General features: G+C 40.0%; 1 protein-coding gene across 1 annotated transcript in view; it reads left to right on the top strand.

Moving 5' to 3' along the window:
* LOC150079973 (uncharacterized) overlaps positions 1 to 23,482 on the top strand; it is a 104,431-nt gene that overhangs the window by 44,202 nt on the left and 36,747 nt on the right. The window contains exon 7 of the mRNA XM_090383299.1: positions 4,825 to 5,282. Coding sequence (XP_090239425.1) covers positions 4,825 to 5,282 — 458 coding nt within the window. The remainder of the gene's footprint in view (positions 1 to 4,824; positions 5,283 to 23,482) is intronic.

Raw genomic sequence — 23,482 nt, 5'->3', positions numbered from 1 at the left:
GTCACCCTGGATGAGCAATATATACGTACACAGTCGACAGATGAATCCACAGATTATATCACTTCACACCTACTATCTGCAGCTAAGTGTTCAATTCCATTGTCAAAATCCTCGGTTCCGACGGCACCTTAATTATTGGTTGAATGAAGACCGCACAAAAGCAAAGAAGTTAAAAAATAAAGCATGGAATTTATTTCGTAGATCACCAACCACGGCTAATCTTATCAATTACAAGAAGCTAAGAGCGAAAGCACGTCTCATTCAAAGGCAAGCCAAGAAGAATTCTTAGATTCGTTTTGCATCTACCATAAACAGAAACACTAACTCCAGGTTAATATGGAAGAAAATCAGACAGATTTCTGGAAAATTCCCTACAACCCCTTCACCAGTTCTTTCATGGAATGGGCAGGAACTCTCTGCTCCTGAGGACATAGCAAATGCTTTGGGCAAAACGTTTGCTAAAGTTTCAGCGGCCTCAACATATTCTGCGGATTTTCAGAAAATAAAGACCAAGACCGAAGAACGAGCCATAAACTTTCGAACCTCAGTTTTCCTTCCGTATAACCAGCCTCTTCAATATCACGAACTTCTACATGCCATGAAAACGACACACAAAGGTGCCGCTGGGCCAGATGGAATATCTTATATCATGTTACAAAACCTTGGTGACAAAAATTTACAAATACTACTGGTGTACTATAACAGAATATTTATGGAAAACATTTATCCCAGCTCTTGGCATCATGCCACAGTTCTTGCCTTTTTGAAACCTGGAAAATACCCTACAAGGCCATACAATTACCGACCAATTTCCCTCTCCAGTTGCCTCGGTAAATTACTTGAAAAAATTATTCATGATTGACTTGTTTGGACCATCGAAACACAACACCTAATGAGTAATAATCAGCATGGCTTTCGAAAGAAAAGGTCCTTCTTAGATCTCATGATCAAGGCAGAGTCTGCAATTCGCAATGCCTTCGTAAAAAATGAACATCTCGTTTTTGTTTCCATAGACATAGAGAAGGCATTTGACACTACCTGGCATCATGGCATTCTCAGTGACCTCCATGCCCTTGGTCTACGAGGCAACCTTCCTATATTCATGAAACTTTCTCCAGATTACTTTCTCCAGAACGTTCGTTCCAAGTTCGATACCACAACTCACTTTCTATGACATTTTTACAGGAAGAAGGAGTGCCACAAGGTTCTGTATTGAGTGCAACCCTCTTTGCCCTTAAAATTGATTCTATAACAAAAGAACTTCCAAATACAGTTGAGACCTATCTTTATGCGGATGATCTCTCCATTTCTTGCCATTCTCAGAATATGAGATCCATTGAACGGCAACTGCAGTTATCCTTGAATAAGGTCCAAAGGTGAGCAGGACTCAATGGCTATCGTCTATCTCAGCAGAAAACTGTTGCAATCCACTTTTGTAATCAACGAAAAATGCATACAGATCCTGAACTTCAGATGTCAAATTTTACCATTCCAGTGACCAACAATATCAGATTCTTGGGATTAATCCTTGACAGAAAATTAAATTTTTTTAAGCACATTAAATTGTTGCGAGTAGGGAAGGTTGGGGTTCTAACCGAGTACGGCTCTATGAATTTTGGCGTCAATTTTCGTGCGTGGTGCCGCCTCGGTCGTTTGTTTTGCCGTTTCGGTTTTGAGCGTGCTCCGGTGAGGCGAGCCGAGGTTTAGGTTTAGCTGTTGCGCCGAGGCTTAGTTGCCGATTCGGAGGAAAAATATTTTTTAGTTCTTATTCCGCCCGCTAGATGGCGCCACTTATTTTCGACATTAAATTAAATTTTTTTTTTTAATTTACCCAGCCTCGAACCCAAGTCATTGCTACTGATGGTCCGGTGCTTATCCCCACGGCTACCCTTTCAGTTATAAGAATATGTGTAAATGTAGCTGTTATAGTTAAGAGTGGTGTGAGTGTGACGTAGGAAGTTGTATTTCGCCTTGTTCTGATTGGAGGGGGATACGAACCGATGTTCTGATTGGTCTGGGGGGGTATAAACCGACTACGTCTGTGACTTTGCCTGTGATTTCTGGCCGGTTGATGCCGTAGAAGTCGTCTGTTTTACCGCGTTGGTTTTCAAGCTACCGTGTTCGCAATGAATTGTGGGTTCGCGCACACACACACACACACAAGCCCGAGCTCTCCCGCTAGCGCGCGCACGCACACACACACACACACACGGAGATTGCCACGACATCGTAACTACCAGGAAACTGTGTCGCCATCTAGCGTGTCATTCTGAAAGCTGAAATTAATGATTTTATTTAAGATGTTTAAATAAATATATATTTTTTCCCCACATACTTGGGGACCACAACAGTTTGTGCACTGAGATTACCACGACAAAGTAAGACCTAGAAAACTGTGTCTTCTGAAAGCTGAAATTAATGATTTTTATTTAAGATGTTTAAATATATATTTTTTTTTCTCACATACTTCTTGAACGGAGATTGCCACGACATCGTAACTACCAAGAAACGGTGTCGCCATCTCTGGAAGCATTCTGAAAGCTGAAATTAAAGATTTTATTTAAGATGTTTAAATATATATATATATTTTTTTTTTCCCCACATACTTGGGGACCACAACAGTTTGTGCCCGGAGATTGCCATGACAATGGAAGACCTAGAACACTGTGGCTCCCTCTAGTGAATAATTCTGAAAGCTGAAAAATCTGAAATTAAGGAATTTATTTCATTTTATGTCCTTTTTATGGTTAAATTTATATGTATATATTTTTTTTTACCCATAACTATTTGTGATGGTTCCTCTGGAATTTGTATTCTACTGTTTACCATCTATGGGAAAAAAAACTTAAGTTGCTTTTGATATTTACCAAAAAAGAAACTTTGGCTCCATCTAGTGAATAATTCTGAAAGCTGAAAAATCTGAAATTAAGGAATTTATTTCATTTTATATCCTTTTTATGGTTAAATTTATATGTATATATTTTTACCCATAATTATTTATGATGTTTCCATTTTTTCTCTGCAAGTTGAATTTGTATTCTGATGTGTAGAGTCTTTCTAAACAGGGAAAAAAAAAAAAAACCTGAAAAGTAAAATGTGTTTATATTTATTTACCACCTTCGTGAAGCACTGGCGCCATCTTCTGTTTCTGTCTGCAAGTTCGATTTTTTTTTTTTTTTTTTTTTAATATATATATATATATATATATTTGAAATCATTTTCTTTCCTAAAAAAGGTTATTGATTAATGGAAAATTAAAACTTATTTTCTTCTTTCTTTTTTTAATATATATTTGAAATCATTTTCTTTTCTAAAAGAAACTTCTCAATTTTAAAAAGGTTATTGATTAATGGAAACTTATTTTCTACTTTCTAAGAAAAAAGACAGACAATATCTTTTTCAAATAGACATACTTTTATTTGTAAGTTTTACAGATGTAGTTACTAATCACAAAATCAACACTTACATATATACATAATAAAAAATAAAAATTACAACTTAGTGGGGTTTACAACTTAGTGGGGTCATTAGCATCCAAAGCATCCATATAAGATGCCAAGAAACATGGGTCGTTCCATAAGTGTTCCTGGTTTTCGTAGAACTCCGTCTGGAAAAAAAAAAAGAAATGTTAGAAGATTACAACGATCCGCGCGTCGTTGGGAGTTTTAGTGGTATTAATGCATTACAAAAGCATACAAAATTACCCCGGCGTATCGTGAAAGAGTATTTGTCATCTCAGCCTGCTTATGTCAGACACAAACCTCAAAGAGTTAATTTTCCTAGAAACCAAATAATAGTTCCTGGATTACACCATACGTTTCAGTGTGACTTAGCAGAGGTTTCCAATCTGTCTGATGCTAATGGCAGAGTGCGTTATTTACTTGTCTGTATAGACGCTTTTTCTAGATACGCCTGGGTGAGAACACTTAGAAATAAAACATCGAAGCAGATGGTAAAAGCATTCAAATCAATTTTCAAGCAAGAAACGCCATTCAGTCTTAACAGCGACAGAGGCAGAGAGTTTATCAACAAAGATGTGAGGGCTCTATTTAAATCTCTCAACATTAATTTTTATACTACTAGATCAGAGAAAAAGGCTGCAATCGCTGAACGTTTTATTCGAACTCTGAAAGAAAAAATATTTAAATGGATAACTTATTCTGAAAGTAAGAAATATGTGCATGTTCTTCCCGACATTGTAGCTACTTATAATCGAACCCCACATCGAGCCATAGGAATGCCACCTGCCGATGTCACTTTGCATAATGAAGAAGACGTCTACAGGAAATTGTACTTGAAAAAAACCAAAGAACAGATTCCTAAATTTAAACTGGGGGATCGTGTCGTTCTAAGTACAGGTTCACATCTATTCCGCAAAGGATTCTGGGGCAATTGGACGCGTGAGATTTTTACTATATCTCAAGTATTGAAACGAAGAAAACCAGTTGTGTACAGAGTACAAGACAAAACAGGCGATACGATCGAAGGTACCTTTTACGAACAACAGCTTCAGCTTGTTAATATTCACGACTCGTTACCAATCGACGTGTATCTTATTGAAAAAGTACTTAAGGAGCGACGTGTGGGTGGAGAGCGTCAATTCCGTGTTAAGTGGCTAGGATATCCAGCTTCCTACAACAGTTGGGTTTCGGCTAAAGATGTTCTTCCTAACCCTACCTAGTAATGCCTGTATGGCTTTCCATCCCCAGAATACGCAATCTAATTTTACCATCGTCTTACCCGACACTATATCGCTGAAAGGCAAATGGGAGGTAGCACTTGCCGAAATACACGTACCTAAGTCCTGGGACAATATTTCCGAAGGTTGGGCCGAGTTTGCAATTCTACAGAAAGAACCGACAATTAGGAACCCCGAGGTTTACATGTTGCACGACGAGTACGAAAATTCGACTAAATTGATTGAGCATATGTATGGTCTTAATGCCAATTTAGAGTTTAAAGTAGAAGAGACAGAATTCAAAGAGAGATTCACAATTCGTGTTAAAAATGGTTGTGAGTTGCGTATGCCTTTACGAACAGCTCGAATTCTAGGACTAGCCCACAAGGTAGCAGTGAGGGGTGATATTGTTGACAAATATAGAAATTTCAAAGGAGAGCACATCGGAAAGTGGATAGCTAAAGGTAAAATAGTGATACCATCAATAAAAACTGACAGTGAGTCTGTTGACAGGAAGCTTGTGTTCGTACAACCACCGACTCGTGATGTTCGCGAGCATAAAATTCCTTATGGTCGTTACAATAGTGTCTCCGAAATTCTAAAGGTTATGACTTTTATAGCCCCCGAAATTAAAGGTTCTGTTAATGCACATGGTTTTGTTTCTTTCGAAAGAGAAAGTAGTGTGCGTCTTCGCTTCCCTGAGACTGGACTCGGCGATTTACTCGGTTTTGAACGTATGCCCAATGGTTTCGAAGGAACGGTGAGATCGAAATTTCCGGGTGATATAAATAGAGGGGTCGGGTCTTATTTCGTTTATAGTGCCTTGATTGAGGACCAGTTTGTAGGCGATACTAGAGCGCCTCTGTTGCGAGTAGTACCGTTCGGAAGCAGTGGTGAATTCTTACATTTGGATTATTACCCTGTGCTTCTCTCAAGCATTCAGTCCGTTTCTATTCAAATTCGCACAGACACCGGTCAGTTATTTCCTTTCAGAGGTGGTAAAACTCTAATTAAGTTGCATTTTCGGCCTCAATGAACGCGTATGTCGAATACTACAAAGTGCAGGCGGGGGGAAATCCCTACTTTGCAGGAGCAGCGATCCAGAGGGGCCAGGGTTTAGGCAGTATATTCCGATCAGCATTTACATTTCTTTCTCCACTTTTGAAACCCGCTGCCAAGTTCATAGGTCGCCAAGTGTTGTCGGCAGGTCGTAATATGATCGATGATGTCATTTCGGGGGCACCCGTGAAACGATCATTTATAAATCGAGCTTCTGAAGTAGGACAGGCCATTAAGCAAAAAGTCCGTAGTCAGAGTGGAGGCAAGCTTCGAAAAAAAAAAAAATATCAGGACATCTTTCAATGATGGGCGAGGTTATGATGTCAGAATTAGACCTGTTTGCACAGCCTGCTACGAATCTATGCATCGAACGATCTTCATACGTTACATTCTTGCCTTTAGCATCCGTGGATACGCAGGGGCCAATAGAATTTTCCATACCCGGAACATCGGAAGAATATCTGGACCTGGGAAAAACTTATTTGCGACTCAAAGTACAGTTAACTCAAAGCGATGGAAAAGAACTAACATCGAGTGTCGGCGTTGTCAATAACTTTTTTCACTCCATGTTTAAACATGTGGATCTTTTCGTTCAAGACAAATTAATTAATTCAAGCAGCGACACATATCCGTATAGAGCTTATTTAGAAACGCTTTTGAATTTTGACAGAGGAGCAAAAAAATCCCAGCTCACTACAGAACTGTTCGTAAAAGACAATGTTCCCGATGTTCCGCAAATGTTTTCTCAGGCCGACAGCGGTATGAATCAACGTATGAAGTTTTTTTCGAAAACCAAAACTGTGGAACTTTTGGGTCGTCTCAGACTAGATTTGTGTCATCAGGCCAAATATATTATTAACAGCGTATCGATCCGTCTTAGAATGGTTCGCAGTTCGCCCGAGTTCTGTCTGCTGTCTCTCGACAATACTGCTAAAATTCATATACGCGAGGCGTGTCTTTTTGTGCGTAAAGTTAAACTTAACCCCAGCATACAGTTAGCGCACATGAGTGTTCTTGAAAAACATCCCCTTGTATATCCCGTTAACAGAGTTGATGTAAGTTACTATTCAATTCCAAAAGGCATGTCAGACTGTACTAGAGAAAATATATATCTACGCCAGATCCCCGCTCGTTTAATAGTCGGTATTGTGTCCAGTGATAGTTTCAACGGCTCCCTCAAAACCAACCCATTCAATTTTGGTCACTACAACCTGTGTTATTTACTTCTGACTGCTGATGGTGTGCAGTACCCTTCCATTCCGCTAACACCCGATTATAAGAATGGACATTATACGCGGTCCTACCTATCACTGTTTACATCGCTAAATAAATGGAATTCCGACTGCGGTAACGACATATCAATCTTGGATTATACAGAAGGGAACGTGCTTTATGCTTTTGATCTAACTCCAGACAGTAATGCGGTGGGCGCACATATTAGTTCTTTACGACGAGGTGGAGTTCGGCTCGAACTGAAATTCGCAGAACCTCTACCCGAAAACGTTACAGTGATCTTGTATGCCGAATTCGAAAACATTCTTTCTGTGACTAAAGACCGTTCGATAATCGTAAATTATGAACACTAGAGATATATTAAAGGTTTTAGAAGCAGACAGTGAATCGAGAAAACATCTGATAGGTGTCTGTGCCAGGGACGAGTTACCGTCAAGAATACAGAGAAAACCAGCATTGTTAGTCATCAATACGGACTTTTCATATATGCCAGGCACTCACTGGATTTGCATCTTCCTGGGAAAAAACAGCAGTCAATATTTCGACAGCTTTGCAAGACCGCCGACACAGGACATTGCAGAGTTCCTTAACCAAAACAGCAAGAAATGGACTTATAACAAAGTGGTGATTCAACATCCAGAATCTATAGCTTGTGGACTACACTGTATTTTTTTCCTAATACATAGGTGTAGAAATATTTCTATGTCAAAGATTGTAAACAAATATTATTGTAAAGATTTGTGGGCAAATGATGTTAGAGCTACATTACATGTACTTCAACATTTACTTGCAAAATAAAATTATTTTATTTTAAAAGTGTCTGTTTTATTGAAAAAAAAACTTACCACAACGATATCCAAGTGTGTTTTCTTCTCAAACGACGCGGTGATATCAGAGCAGTATATCGGCTTTTGACATGCTTACGGGATTTTTTTTTCACTCCGCCCTCGGGCTGTTGTTGCTGCGCTTCAGAATCGGGAATTCTGGGTATTGAGACGGCGGCGGCGGCGGTACCCTTGATGTCATTCGATGCCGTCGGAGACGGCTGTTTTGCGGCATTATTTTTCAGACCTAAATATGTTTGCAGTATCTGAAGGTACATTTTAACTTTTGACTCTGGCGGTAAATCCTGCCTTTTTAAGATTTCAGACATTTGCTCGTCTAAAGAAAGCATCTGTTTTTGTTCTGGCGGTGCAGCTACAAGCAAGAATTTGCGGAAAGACTCGTTCATCTTCGAATCAAGCTTGCAATTAGTGGGGCTACGATGCTGGCCAATAATGGGAACAGAGCACCTCCTTGTTGAATTATTAACTTCCGTCTGGTTTTAAATGCCACTTTTTTATCTGCTAGTGTTCTGAGCAGACGTTTTTTGCGCTGTAACTTGTTTTTCACTCTGTCAGGCAAAGGAATACAGCCTTTGATTATATTTTTGCAGATTTCACAGAGCGAATTTATTTGTGTGGGGTCTGAGCTCTTTAGCAGAGTGGATGCTTGTTTTGGTCGAGCTTCCGCCAGATACTTTATGAAATTAGCGTTGTTTTTCAGACGCTTAGCCATGAGGGTACATAGATTATAGTAGATCCTTCGCTTGGCAATACGTGTGAGCGCAGCCTTAGTATATCTGCAGTTTCCTGACGAAAATCAAACAGCAAATATGAATGCGGATCGCGTGTGGCATCTTTATATATGTCGACTAAAACTCGTGTCCTTCCGGGAAACACTTGGCTAGCTAGATGTGAGATTTGTCGCGAGTCGCGAGGGTTTTTAAAAACAATCAAGTAGTGTGAATTCAAGCTAATTGTACGGAACTGTGTACCTTGGGAGAACAAATTTTGCGTTAATAATATTACACTCAGATTTCTGTGATGCGATCCTTTAATAAATATCTCTGACTCAACAATACTATCTTTTACTTGGCTGATAAGATCATCTAAAACAAGTAAATTGTTTACTTTTGGATCGAATTCGGGGATGTTTAAACCATCCACGAACTCGATTTGCGGGTAACACTGAAACTTATCTTGAAGTTCTGAATAGCAATAGACGATTCTTTGAGGTGGTGGCGAAATTAAATGTTCACTATTTTCTAATAGAGACAACACAAATGTTGTCTTGCCGCTCTGTGTCGCTCCCGAGACTATCGCTGTGAAGGGATGATGAAACATTATGTAAATGATCGCGCGCAAGTCTGGACCATGTATTTATGTGTGTTCGCGCGCCGATGCGAGAGGCAGGACTAGTAACGGTAAAAGACAGAAGGTGACGTCTCCAGAAAAAACGAAACATTGTCCCCTTTTTTTTTAAAAAAAAACTGTGAGTTATGAAAAAAGGTGTTCCCCTTCATCTAAGCGAGCCCGTCACTTCGTGACGGGAGGGAGGGGTGCCGCGATCCCCCCGTGCGCGCGCCCATCACAACGTGATGGGTGGGAGGGGTGCCGCGATTCCCCCCACGCCCCGGCGCCCTGCGATTCCCATCCGAGTGCCATCACGAATGTGACGTCGGTGGGAATAGGATGGGGAAGACGTGCCCGATCAACTTCGCCGACATCCTGAAAAAAAAAAGGAGACGTCACCAGAGGTAGCCATTGAAAAACTGCTTAGTGTCAAAAACATGGGGATTTCACTGGGTTTTTTTCTAATGTTGAAAGTATGATGATTAGGTGGTTAGCTTTCGCTATGTGTCTTGGAAATATCCATAAGGGTAAGTGCGTGTGTCGTCTCCTACCACACGTTTAGCGAAAGTAAATCCAAACCTTTTTGTTACTGAGGGCTCAAGGAGACGAGAAGTACATTTGTCTCTCCGGACAGAAAACGGTACCTCGACAGAAAAAAAAAAAAAGAGACACAGATAAAAGTTACAAAATAATATTCTATTTTATTCTTAAAACTAAAGAAAGATACAAAATACTTACTACTAAAGATTCCCTAATCTAGATAACCATGCTGCTGTAGCCATCATCTGTTGTCAAGCCATCGTTACTTTGATCGGTCCAGATGATGGGCACGGTGGAAGCACCGGACGTCGAAAAACCGCTCTCGTCAGCGGCATAGGGATTCCAAGGACCAACATCATTGTCTTCTTCTTCTTCATACTCTCCGACGACGATTATATCCGGTGACCGAGCCTCACGATCAACGTTTGCCGATCCTGTTGACAGTTGTGATGTCGATCGTGAGGAGTTGGATGCTGATATGTCGCCGTCGTATGAAGGATGCCAACTTGCAGAATAAAGGCTATCATCCAGTGATAGAGATGAACTGTTGTAATTGCAAAAGGACTGCTCCGTACTAATAGGAGTTGAACTCCGTATTTTCGTAAAATATTTTGGTTCGTTACAGTCAAAGGACTCACAACCGTCAGCAACTTCCCAAAGGTCTATATCACTGTCGGAAACCCAAGGGTTACAACACTCTGAACTTTTATCAGAAGTGACAACTGACCCTGAACACAAGCATAAACTGTACGTACACGACATTGTATGGAAAAAAAAAAACGTGAGAGTAGCATGAAGAAATAAACACAAAACTAGCCCTTTTAAACTCAAACAAGTTCAAATGTTAATCTAATACAACCAATCAGATTGGTATGGAAAGGTGAAAATTTAACCAATGAGATGCGCGATCGACATCTTTTTGCTTTTTTTTGTCACTCTACATTTGAACAAAGCCTAGGGAACGGTAGTACAGGCACATGTCGTACAAAGGCTTTGGGGACGATACCAACGTTAGTTATGGGGGATTATATGTCCTTTGTACGACATGTCACAAACAACAACAACAGCAACATTTGAAAGGTGAGTTATCTTTTTGTTGTATGACATGTCACAAAACAGACACATTTGAAAGTAAGCTATCTTTTTTTTCCCCATCCACTCAGGAATGCTATAGAATTGTGAACATCTGTGCAGCATGCATTGAAGGAAATACCCGTGGAATGCTTTCGTGAACTAGCGGACTCAATGTCTCCCAAACAGGCACATTTGAAGATAAGTTATCTTTTTTTTGCTTTTTTTTTTTTTTTCATACCAAATTTGAACAAAGGCTTTTGGGAACGATACCAACGTTAGTTAAGGGAGATTATATGTCCTTTGTACGACATGTCACAAACAACAACAACATTGGAAGATGAGTTATCTTTTTTTTTTCCTTTGTACGACATGTCACAAACAGCCGCATTTTGAAGATGAGTTATCTTTTGCTTTTGTCAAACCAAAATTGAACAAAGCCTGGGACCGGCGTCTCCTTCACGACATGTACCTACTTGCTCCTGACACGTCACGAGTTTATGAGCCAATAACAAGGCTAGTAGATTCTAAGCATCTGATGTTATAATCCAATAGACCACATTTGCAGTTTGGAACTTTCTCAGTGCGGTTGTGATTTTTTTCCACTGCTGTTTTCCCACAAAAATGGCACGGCACGAAATGTTTGACGAAATAAGAAAGCCAATCGTAACTTTCTACAGACGCCTGAGTCACAGTAGCACAGTTCGTGCTTATTGTCACGAATTCGAGCCACATATTACGATCGAGACATCTAATACGCACATGATGCTGTCGAGAAACCAGTGGGAAGAATTCAAAAGCAAAATGACTGATATCTTGCTTTCCGTAAGAGCCAGATCTAAAGATGAAATCCATCTACCGGGGATCCGAATCAATACAGATGGTGGTGTTTGTGATTTCTATTGGAAACAATTCTCGCTATCAGGAGAACGACGAATGACTCTCCACCTTTCTGAACTTGAAGCTATATCTAATAGAATCATAGACATAGATTCTTTTCTTCAACGTCTAGAAGACGAAAAACCCGCATTTCTGTTAATGCAGTCAGTTATATTGGAACATCTTGATTGTGTTAGAGAACGTATAAAGAACGACGTGTTTACTGGTTCTATCGATGTTTCCTTTAACGACGTCTATGCATATTACGTAAGAAACGCTGAACCATCTACAAGTGTTAAAATTTTTATTGCTAAGTGTTCGAAAGAAGGGGTAGTTACTGAGTTCAACGCTTATGCTTTGTACAATGCTGTAGTTTCGATGATCGAAGAACTTCAAACTGCTTACACGACGAAATATACGAAGTATCCGTTCTGATCAAAGCAATGTATATATGTAAGTGTTGATTTTGTGATTAGTAACTACATCTGTAAAACTTACAAATAAAAGTATGTCTATTTGAAAAAGATATTGTCTGTCTTTTTTCTTAGAAAGTAGAAAAATAAGTTTTAATTTTCCATTAATCAATAACCTTTTTTAGGAAAGAAAATGATTTCAAATATATATATATATTAAAAAAAAAAAAAATCGAACTTGCAGACAGAAACAGAAGATGGCGCCAGTGCTTCACGAAGACGGTAAATAATTATAAACACATTTTACTTTTCAGGTTTTTTTTTTTTTTTTCCTGTTTAGAATACAAATTCAACTTGCAGAGGAAAAAATGGAGACATCATAAATAATTATGGGTAAAAATATATACATATAAATTTAACCATAAAAAGGATATAAAATGAAATAAATTCCTTAATTTCAGATTTTTCAGCTTTCAGAATTATTCACTAGATGGAGCCAAAGTTTCTTGGTTGTCTCCGTGTTTTTAGGTAAATATCAAAAGCAACTTAAGTTTTTTTTTTTCCCATAGATAGTAAACAGTAGAATACAAATTCCAGAGGAACCATCACAAATAGTTATGGGTAAAAAAATATATACATATAAATTTAACCATAAAAAAGGACATAAAATGAAATAAATTCCTTAATTTCAGATTTTTCAGCTTTCAGAATTATTCACTAGATGGAGCCACAGTGTTCTAGGTCTTCCATTGTCATGACAATCTCCGGGTACAAACTGTTGTGGTCCCCAAGTATGTGGGAAAAAAATATATATATATATATTTAAACATCTTAAATAAAATCTTTAATTTCAGCTTTCAGAATGCTTCCAGAGATGGCGACACCGTTTCTTGGTAGTTACGATGTCGTGGCAATCTCCGTTCAAGAAGTATGTGAGAAAAAAAAATATATATTTAAACATCTTAAATAAAAATCATTAATTTCAGCTTTCAGAAGACACAGTTTTCTAGGTCTTACTTTGTCGTGGTAATCTCAGTGCACAAACTGTTGTGGTCCCCAAGTATGTGGGGAAAAAATATATATTTATTTAAACATCTTAAATAAAATCATTAATTTCAGCTTTCAGAATGACACGCTAGATGGCGACACAGTTTCCTGGTAGTTACGTCGTGGCAATCTCCGTGTGTGTGTGTGTGTGTGTGTGTGTGCGTGCGCTAGCGGGAGAGCTCGGGCTTGTGTGTGTGTGTGTGTGTGTGCGCGAACCCACAATTCATTGCGAACACGGTAGCTTGAAAACCAACGCGGTAAAACAGACGACTTCTACGGCATCAACCGGCCAGAAATCACAGGCAAAGTCACAGACGTAGTCGGTTTATACCCCCCCAGACCAATCGGAACATCGGTTCGTATCCCCCTCCAATCAGAACAAGGCGAAATACAACTTCCTACGTCACACTCACACCACTCTTAACTATAACAGCTACATTTACACATATTCTTATAACTGAAAGGGTAGCCGTGGGGATAAGCACCGGACCATCAGTAGCAATGACTTGGGCTTGAGCCTGGGTAAAGTAAAAAAATAATTTTAATTTAATGTCGAAAATAAGTGGCGCCATCTAGCGGGCGAAATAAGAACTAAAATATATTTTCCCTCCGAATCGGCAACTAAGCCTCAGCGCAACAGCTAAACCTAAACCTCGGCTCGCCTCACTGGGGCACGCTCAAAACCGAAACGGCAAAACAAACGACCGAGGCGGCACCACGCACGAAAATTGACGCCAAAATTCATAGAGCCGTACTCGGCTAGAACCCCAACCTTCCCTACTGTTGCGTACTTCCTGCCTCAAAAAACTGAACATACTCAGAGCTTTATCCGCAAAGTTTTGGGGAGCAGACCGTACATCTTTGCTTCTGTTATATAGAACATTGATCAGATCCCGTTTGGATTATGGTGCTCCAATCTACGATTCTGCCCGAAAGAGTACACTACGCTGGTTGGACCCTATACAGCATAGTGCATTGCGGATTGCCCTTGGCGCATTCAGGACATCTCCTACCCATAATTTATATATTGAAGCACATGTGCCCCCTCTTTGTCTCCGCAGGAAAACATTACTTCTTAAGAATGCAGCTCGAATACAAAGTTGCTGTCAGCATCCTATTGGGCCATATCTCTTTAATCCACCACTGCAAAACCTTTATAGAAATAAATCCAGTAAAATAAGACAGGCAGGCTTACGCCTAATTGAAATAACACAGAGTTGGAATATTCCTAATGTCAACAGGCTAGACGTAGTGAAATGCTCTCGCCCACCTTGGACACCTCCTCCACAATTAACTTGTGATACTTATCTTCAAAAATGGGGAAAGAATCTTCTACTGTCACTCAACGTGAAACAACTCCATTCAAGCCATATTCAGAAATATGCTAGTTTATTGCCAATATATACTGATGGCTCCACATTCAGCCGTTGGAGCAGCAGCAGTATTTCCCTCTACAATCATTTCTGCTTCCCTTCCACCTGAGTATAGCAGCTTCTCTGCAGAACTTCATGCAATAAAGTTAGCTTTAGAAAACCTGAATCTCTACCCATCTCTAAAATATATTGTATACACTGACTCTCTAAGCTCAATTATAGCAATACAAAACTTTTCTTACAAGGTTCATCCTATTTTAAACCAAATCGGAAACCTCTTATTAAAAATTGAGGAACGTCATCAATCAGTGACCTTTTGCTGGATCCCAGCCCATTCGGGGATAAAAAGGAATGAACTGGCTGACAAAACTGCCAAAAATCCATCAACTTATGATTTAACGCTTGCTCCTATTCCAATCTATGACTATAATCATATCATACAAACAACGTATCTTGCACTGTGGAAAGAGTTATGGCACACCAAACCAATAATAAACTTTATCAGTTGAAACAGGATCCACAGCTTTGGCGCTCTAGCACCAAAACAGTACGAAGAGAAGAAGTAGTGCTTGCACGCGCACGGATAGGACCTACATATCTGACTCACCTTCATCTACTTACAGGAGAGGATCCTCCTCAATGTCCACGCTGTTCCTCGCAGTTATCAGTCAAACACATTCTCGTTGACTGCCCTCACTATGATCAGGACAGGATATCCATCCTCCTTTCCCTAAAAAATCTTCCAGAACCGAAGACATTAAAACATATTATTGGTGACGACGCAAACATCAATGAATTCTTCTCTTTTTTGAAAAAAATTGGAATGTATCATAAATTCTAAAACATCACTCTTTATAAAACATAAATTGATTATATCTGATATTTGATTTTTATCATTTTCCTGTGAATAGGCGCACTAAAGCCCCAGCAGCTCGTGCGCCATTCCCATCACTCACTCACTCGGTTCTTAATCTGAGGAAGAATCCCATCAGCATTCAGCTTGCTCAACCCATTCAAGGCCTTATACACCTCAATCAGATCACCTCGCATCTGCCTCCTCTCCAGGCCCTGAAATTTGCAGAACTTAAGCCTTTCTTTTCTTGGCAAGAGCCCTTTGTTCTCCTCACCAATCTTGTTGCCCTTCTTTGTACTCGTTCTAGCAACTCTACATCCTTCCTAAAATGAGGCCTCCAGACCTATACACAGTACTTAGGTGTGACCTGACCATTGAATTTGAGGAAGAATGATTGCAGAATAGATGTGAAGTTTGCCCTCGGCTAGCAGGTGGTTGATTATTTGAATAGGTTTCCATTTGTCATGGAAGCAGATAGGTTGAATAAATTCAAGAAAGAACTAGACTGGAAATTATAGGTAAAATAGGTTGTTTTTTTTTGGCTGATATATAAGCTTGCTTTCTTGCATCATTTGCCATTATTACTACTACTACTATGTTCATTTTAGATCAAGTAGACAATTCTGCATAATTAGTATTGTACTTCATTAGTAATTAACTAGAACTAATCACCATAAATCTAAAAATGCCATTTCTAGACAAGGGTGTGACTTTTATCCCTGTTCAAAGTCACTCAAACAGGCATTTTAATTACAAGAAATAATGCTACTCCGTGTTGTCTTATTGTCATGACTGCTCACTTGTGCACAGCCGGGAAGCAAGGCTCCCTCCCTCCCGTGAGAATAAGCATAACATCCTATCATCTCTATAATGTTCCAGAAATCAGGTCCTTAAGAAACTACACACTAACATTCTACTATCAAACCCTTGGACATCTTGGGCCTTGCTGAAACGTTAGAGCCTAATCAAACAGATATCAGCTACTCCATTTCAGCAGGCTTTTGTGTACTGGCTGTCTTTTGTTATAACTGTTGAGGAGGTAGAGTTGCTATAATCTTCAATATGGCAAAGTTTACCATCATCCACTCTGCCTCAAGATGTTGAAGCCTTGATAACTCTGAAACAAAGATACCACTATAGACATCGCATCCCTGTACCTTCCTCCAATGCCAACTTTGATGGCCTTCGACGAATCCACCAACTAGTTAATAAATAAAATACATCCAGCAGCTACTCGTGGCATGTGGAGACTCCAATCTTCTGCTGTCTATCCAACACCTCAAAAGTCGACTCACAGAATCCCTCCAACTCCAAAACTTCCAAGTTTACTACCAGTCAATGAGAGAATAAACCTACTGTACATAATCTATTCTTTGGCAATACGTCAACTCAAAGAAACCACAGGCAACATGTTTCAATCAGACCACCAGCTAATCATTTTTACAGTTCCCCTACCCAAAAAAACTTCAATATCCCCTAAACCAAATCTGTGCATAAGGTTACTGCCCCACAATTTCTTCATCCAGTGCACTGCATTGAAGTTGCATCTACTGTCCAGGGAACATCTTAAATGGATGTGAACTGAGCCTCGCAATTGATCTAATGACCAGATGTATCAATACTACCACCCTTCATGCCACTACCAAGACAGCCCACCTTCACCCCGTGCTCCAGAGCATGGTGAACTCCCAACGATCACTACATGGCAAATAGAAAGTCTCTGGCAATGTCCAAGATTGCATTGCATTCTCCAGAGCTAGGGCCGAATTGAACAGACACTGATCAGCGGCAATTTAGGAGCACCTTGAAAGAACCCTAAAAAAGGAGGAACTGTTCTACAAAACAGGCTAGTCCTCGCAGTAACATTGGCCCAATTGAGTGGCTCAGCTACTAGTTGGAACAGTTCCAAGTGTTCAAACTCAAAGATCTGGGGGTCGTTTTCGACTCGAAGCTGTTCTTTATCGATCACGATAATCATATAAATTCGAGGCTGACTTCACTACGCTGAGGCGGCAAGCAACAGCTGCTCCCCCACTAACGACCCACATGATAAAAGGCTTCATCAAATTTATACCCGACAGTTACTATATGCTCCAGACGTGGTCCTCGGCTGCTGCTTTTCACAATCAAGATGGCCACGGGTAAAATTACAGAGCCGAGTTTCTGAGATCACTGCTCTTGCCGCATCCCCCCACCTTATCTCCAGACTTCAGCACAGCTGCTAGCAGCCATAACTGGCTAGTGCTTGCCAACAGATTCCTGCCAAAGCAAATGTCCCCGGGGGCTCACATCTAATGAGTATGGGCTTGGCACACCCAGGGTCCTGTTCTGGATATCATTATTCTTCTCTTTCTTGGTGATTCCTTTCTCTCTGGGTAACTTTGAAATTTTTTTTTTTTTTTTGGCTGGTGCAGCGTAAGCCTCAGTCTTCCTTGGGCTATATGGCTAATAATAATAATGCCCTCACTGCAAGCGATCAACGGTGACCTTCAAGAAGTGGTCAACAACAAAAGATACAGGAAGGCAATCCTTGCTGAACCGAAAATTTAGAACTGCTTTTGCCTTCCAGTAGTCTGGATTGTATGTTATTTATCATATCCATCGATTACTCAGTTCTAAAAACTCGACGCCGACATTCACAAGTTTGCATTCGTCAAGCGCTACGAAAAGCAAGTATTATCCTCGTAATGTCTTGTCTTTTTTTTTTCAGGACTCGCAAACCTCGCTGGATTACAGTTATTACAATATGAAGATGCTTCCTGTAGCTCTGTGTTGATGGCGACGATGTGACAAGCTCTTAAGTATATACTTTGTTAAACAGATGAGTGCATTTCAACCTGAAGAGGTCTACAACCTTTTTCATTCATTGCTTGTTTTTTAGTCCCCTTGGTTCTAGTTAAATATTAGCCGCTTTGTACACTGGTGTGCAAAACTTAAGGACCAACACTATTTCTAATGGTTACAACCACAAAATCAAATGAAACAGCCTGTGGCGATTTGTATAACTGTGGCCGTTCACTAGAAAGCTGGTGCAAATGCAAAAATTTGAATCATGATGAGAGGTCTCACATAAACATAAAACTAGTAGTTATGTACAAATTACCAAATGGTGAGCACGATTGTTACAGACGTTCAATTGGTTTCATACAGTGCTACAGACAACGAAATGGCCAGTAGACAACATCTGGATGACTTTATCCGGGATCGAATAATTGGGAAGCTCGAAGTGCGAGGAGTGTGGCTGCAGAGTTCGGTATCGCCCATAGCATCGTCTCACATGCGTGGTCGGCCTTCAGAGCGAAGGTACAGCTGTTCAAAGGACCAGTGGTGATCGTCCTGGAAAATCAATATCCAATGATGACCGCTATATACGCCTACAGACCAAGAGGAACCGACACAAGACAGCGAGATTCATCGCAAACCAGCTGCACAGGACGCAGGATATCGCGGTTTACTCTGGCCAGGCTACTCCACAAAGGTGGACTGTTTGCCCAACAGCGAGTACGCTGTGTCCCTTTAACACCTGCCCATCGGAGACACTGTTTACAGTGGTGCATCGAACACAAGGACTGGACGGCAGTGCAATGTGGTAAGGTACTCTTTGCTGATGAGAGTAGATTCAGTATCAGCAGCGATTCTGGACGTCAGCTGATATGGCGAGAGGTCGGCACACAGTATCACCCCGCAAACATCACTGAAAGGGATCGATATGGCGGTCAAGGTGTTCTCGTCTGGGGAGGCGTTATCTTGGATGGACGTACACAACTGGAAGGCGGTACTGTAACCGGTGCTCGCTACTGTACTGAGGTAATCCTTCCCCATGTGCATCTGTTCCGAGGTGCCAAATTCGTGTTTATGGGTGATAACGCCACACCCCATTGCACTGCAGCTGTTGATATGCTTTTGAAAAGCGAGGACATAGTTCGTATGGATTGGCCTGCCCGTTTCTGCCGGGCAGGCCAATCCATACGAACAGGCTTTGTAATCTCCCACATCTTGCTTTCCAGGTTGCCATGTTTCAAAGTCATTACAAGTGTCAATTCTGACATTTTTTTTTTTTTTTGGTTGCAAATTAAACTGTCTTTGTATCCCCCTTAATATTATTAGTACCATTTTGTAGAATTTGAATAATATATTTAAAGGGAACATAAATTTGTATTTCAAAACAATGGTTTCAGGGCAGATTTGTGAAAATTTGCTTTCCAGCCAGAGCGATTGATCGCAGGAACTACCATCTAGTGGATAGGAGTGAGTAGTTTGAATAAATTTAAGGAGGAATTAGGCAAATTGTTAGAAAATATGTACAGGTAAGACAGTAGGATTTTTTTTTATATGGCTAATTCCATGTAAGTTTGCATCAATTGCCAGTACCTGTAATAAACTATCAGTTTTTCACCCCATCTAGCATTGCCTCAATAGCATCAGCAAATATTCTGTCACATCCTCTATTTAAGTGTTATATATATATATATATATATATATTTGGCTTAAAATCTCTCTACCCCATTCTGACAAATTCATTTGTTACCTCTATTGTTCACCCAACACCACTAATCACTTGGAACTCTGACTTCCTCTCTTTGAAACTTAATTTCCAGTCCAGCTTTCCTAACCGAGATAATTTTCCTTGGTGATTTTGATGTTCACAGCTCCAGCTGGCTTCCATTTTCTAGTCACATGGACCCAGCTAGTGACATGCTGGGGCTTTTACAATTACTAAGGACATTGCACAGATTTTTCATTAGCCTACAGAATACCAGACAATCTTAACCACACAGCCAACACTAGATCTTTTTCTCATAAACAACACTTCCAAATACACAGCCGAGGTGGGTGGTTCTCTAGATACCTCAAATCACAAAATGTTGATGGTCTCTTCTCCTGTGGAGCCTTTCTCTCATGGCCATTTCTCAACCCTTTGTGTGTTTTTTGGCATTATAGGAATAAAAACTAGGATGATCTGCGAGATTTCTTTTCTGTTCCTTGGTTGGATTACTGTTTTCAATCTGACTTCAACATTTTCTCAGAGTGTGTCAGTGAAATCATTCTTGTAGGGATAAAATCCTTTACTCCACACTGCACCTTAAATCTCCTCCTTTACTAAATTTTGGTATTCCAATAAATGTGTTAAAGCTGCTCAAGAGAAGAATATTGTAATTGTCTTGCTTTCTGCCTACAGCAAAGTTAACAACAGTTGTAAAGCAGTTATTAATCAGTGAAAAATAGATTTTAAACAGACAGGCTAAGAGTAGAAATATGCTTCTTGTCCAAATGGTAGTCAGACATTTGGGTTTCTTGCCAACTCTATTGGCCACAACTTTTGCCCATCTCAGTTTCCACCTCTGTTAAAACCGGATGGTTCTATTGACACCTCAGTTAAAGATAACTGAGTAGGATGCTAGCATGTCTTTCATCAGACCTGTTACTGGTACTGGTATATGTTACCCCTCTGTGAAAAAATTCAAGTAAAAAAATTGATGAAACTCAACAACCTACATTTTTTTCTATCTTGTGTATTTATGATCTTGGTAAACCACCTCCTACCATTTCCAGTACACTCCAATGCCTCCTATGGTCTGCTGTCAAAAAGGATAGAAGAATTTTGAACAGTCTTGATGCCAAAAAAGCTCAGGTCCTGATGGTATTTCACTTGTTCTCAATATCTCTGCTTCTGAGCATATCCCTATTCTGTGCCACCTTTTTTACGCTTTCTTATTTCACCGGTATTTTCCCTTCTGCTTGGAAATTTGCTCATATCCAGCCAGTTCCTAAAACAGGTGGCATTCCTTCCATCCGATTATTATCCCATTGCACTTAATTCTACTCTTTCTAAAGTAACGGAGAAACAATTAATTGCCAACTCCTAAACCATCTAGAAATCTTACATCTGATCAGTGATCGCCAGTATGGATTCCGTTATTGTTGATCCATTGGGGGTATAGGTACTGGTATATGTTACCCCTCTGTGAACAAATTCAAGTGAAAAAATTGATGAAACTCAAGCACTTGCTCTTGATGTTTTTGGCATAACATAAACGTCTAAATAAACTTCTATCTTATGGTTTTCCGACTGTTTTTTGTAATTGAGTATTCAGTTTTTCTCTGACTACTTACTGCAGGTGATGGTAGATGGCTCTCTGCGTTCTAACTTCTCCGCTAATGTTTTGGCATAACAGAGACGTCTATATAAACTTCCATCTTATGTTAATATTCCCCAAGGTTCAGATCTTTCTCCCACTTCTTGTATATTAACGACCTGCCATTGACTGGAGATCCAATCTGCAGTTTTACTGATGATAGCACATTGCACCTTCCACTTTGAGAAACCTTGCATGCACAAACAGCTTCAGCTTCTCGAATATCCACTACCAATTCCTTAAATGCTGTTCTGTAGGTAATTTTTCAGTGGGGCAAAGATCTTAGTTGATTTCAATCCTGAAACTCAGTCCTGCCTTATATCTTTTAAAATGGGTTCTTCTGTTCCTATGCTTATCTTCGATAACACTCAGATTTCTAGACAAGATCGCATATCTCTATTAGGGAAAACTCTAACTTCTAATCTCTGTTGGAACATTAACTTGAATTTATGGCTCCTATTTCTAGAATCATTTATAACCGTGAAAATTTCCTCATGCTCGAAGTCTTTCCTCATATGGGCACCCTTTTGCCGATCTCACCAGGCGATTTACCTGTCTTTGGACCCTTTCAAGAAGCTCGATGTCCTTTTTTTAGGTGTGGTCTCCATTCCTGAACCGAGTATTCCAAGTGTTGTCTAACAAAAGCCTCATATAATGGGATTATGACGTCCTTACCTCTACTAGCAAATGTTCGATAAATCGTCGATAGGACACCATGGCCCTTGCTTCTAAACCCTGTCTGCAATGCTTGGCGAACTTTTTCTATAGAAAGTTTTCTCCTTGTTGTGTCGATTTCAGGCTCAGGAGAATTTATCCTATCTCCAAATTAAAATTCCTAATAAGAAAATTTTTGATACTCGATGATACAGCAGATTAGAATTGCTATGCAAATAAATTACTATCTCTGTTTGCAGTGTGGAATGTACTATGTGTTGTGATTTCGTTATCTTTTCTGTTAGATAACAAATTTGTATGGAAAACTGCTGTATATGAAGAATTACAACTTGATGTCAAGAAATTTACTTTTCTTAAGAAGTTCATTTATTGTAAACAAATTCTTTTGATGAAAATAAATTGTATTGTATTATTATTGCGCTTATATTATTTCTCCCTGATTGAGGGTTCCACCTCGTGACGGGTATTGCTATCAAGTACACAGGGTAGTTGTTGTTATATCTGGTGTTACTGTTGGTCGAGGAACTCTCTGACTGTCCTACAGGTGTTCAGGATTGCTACTTTCTGGGGTTCCTTGTAGGTGTTTGATGGGAGACCTAATGCTGCTAGGCTGTTATGTAGGATATTTGGCACCATACCGGTGGTTGACACGACGATCGGGATGGTCGTTACATGTTGCATATGCCACATCTCTTTGATCTGGTTTTGTTAAGGGCAGGTCTTGCCTGACCAATTTGATTGGATACTATGATGTAGTCACAAAAGAACTGGATGCAGGGAATAACTTTGATATTATATATTTGGATCTTAGAAAGGCTTTTGATACTGTTGCACATGGAAGACTGCTGCACAAATTGGAGCAGTGTGGCATTGGAGGCAAATTGCTGCTATGGATAAGGGGATGGTTGAGCGGCAGAAGACAGAGAGTGGTAATCAATGGACACTGCTCAACGTGGACTAATGTTATTAGTGGAGTTCCTCAAGGTTCAGTGTTGGGTCCATTGTTGTTTTCGGTGTTTATGAATGATATTGATGATGGGATATCAAGTTTAATGTCTAAGTTTGCAGATGATACAAAGGTTGGCAGGGTCGTTAAGGACACTACTGACGCTATGCTGCTGCAACAGGATCTGGAAAGGTTGAACAGATGGGCTGAGAGGTGGCAAATGAAGTTTAACATTGACAAATGTAAAGTACTACATATGGGTAACAGTAACCCCAGAGCAATGTATCAACTCTGCGGTACTACACTGACAGTGGTGGAGAATGAAAAGGACCTGGGGGTAATTGTGCAGGCAGATATGAAGTTCTCTGAGCAGTGCAGACGAGCTGCAAGAGTAGCTCATGGTG

This window comes from Mastigoproctus giganteus, chromosome 10 (genome assembly GCF_048544385.1).
Source record: "Mastigoproctus giganteus isolate SK-2022 chromosome 10, ASM4854438v1, whole genome shotgun sequence".
NCBI lineage: Eukaryota > Metazoa > Arthropoda > Arachnida > Uropygi > Thelyphonidae > Mastigoproctus > Mastigoproctus giganteus.
Note: the sequence above shows the minus strand (reverse complement) of the source record. Positions and strands in the feature narration are given on the sequence as shown.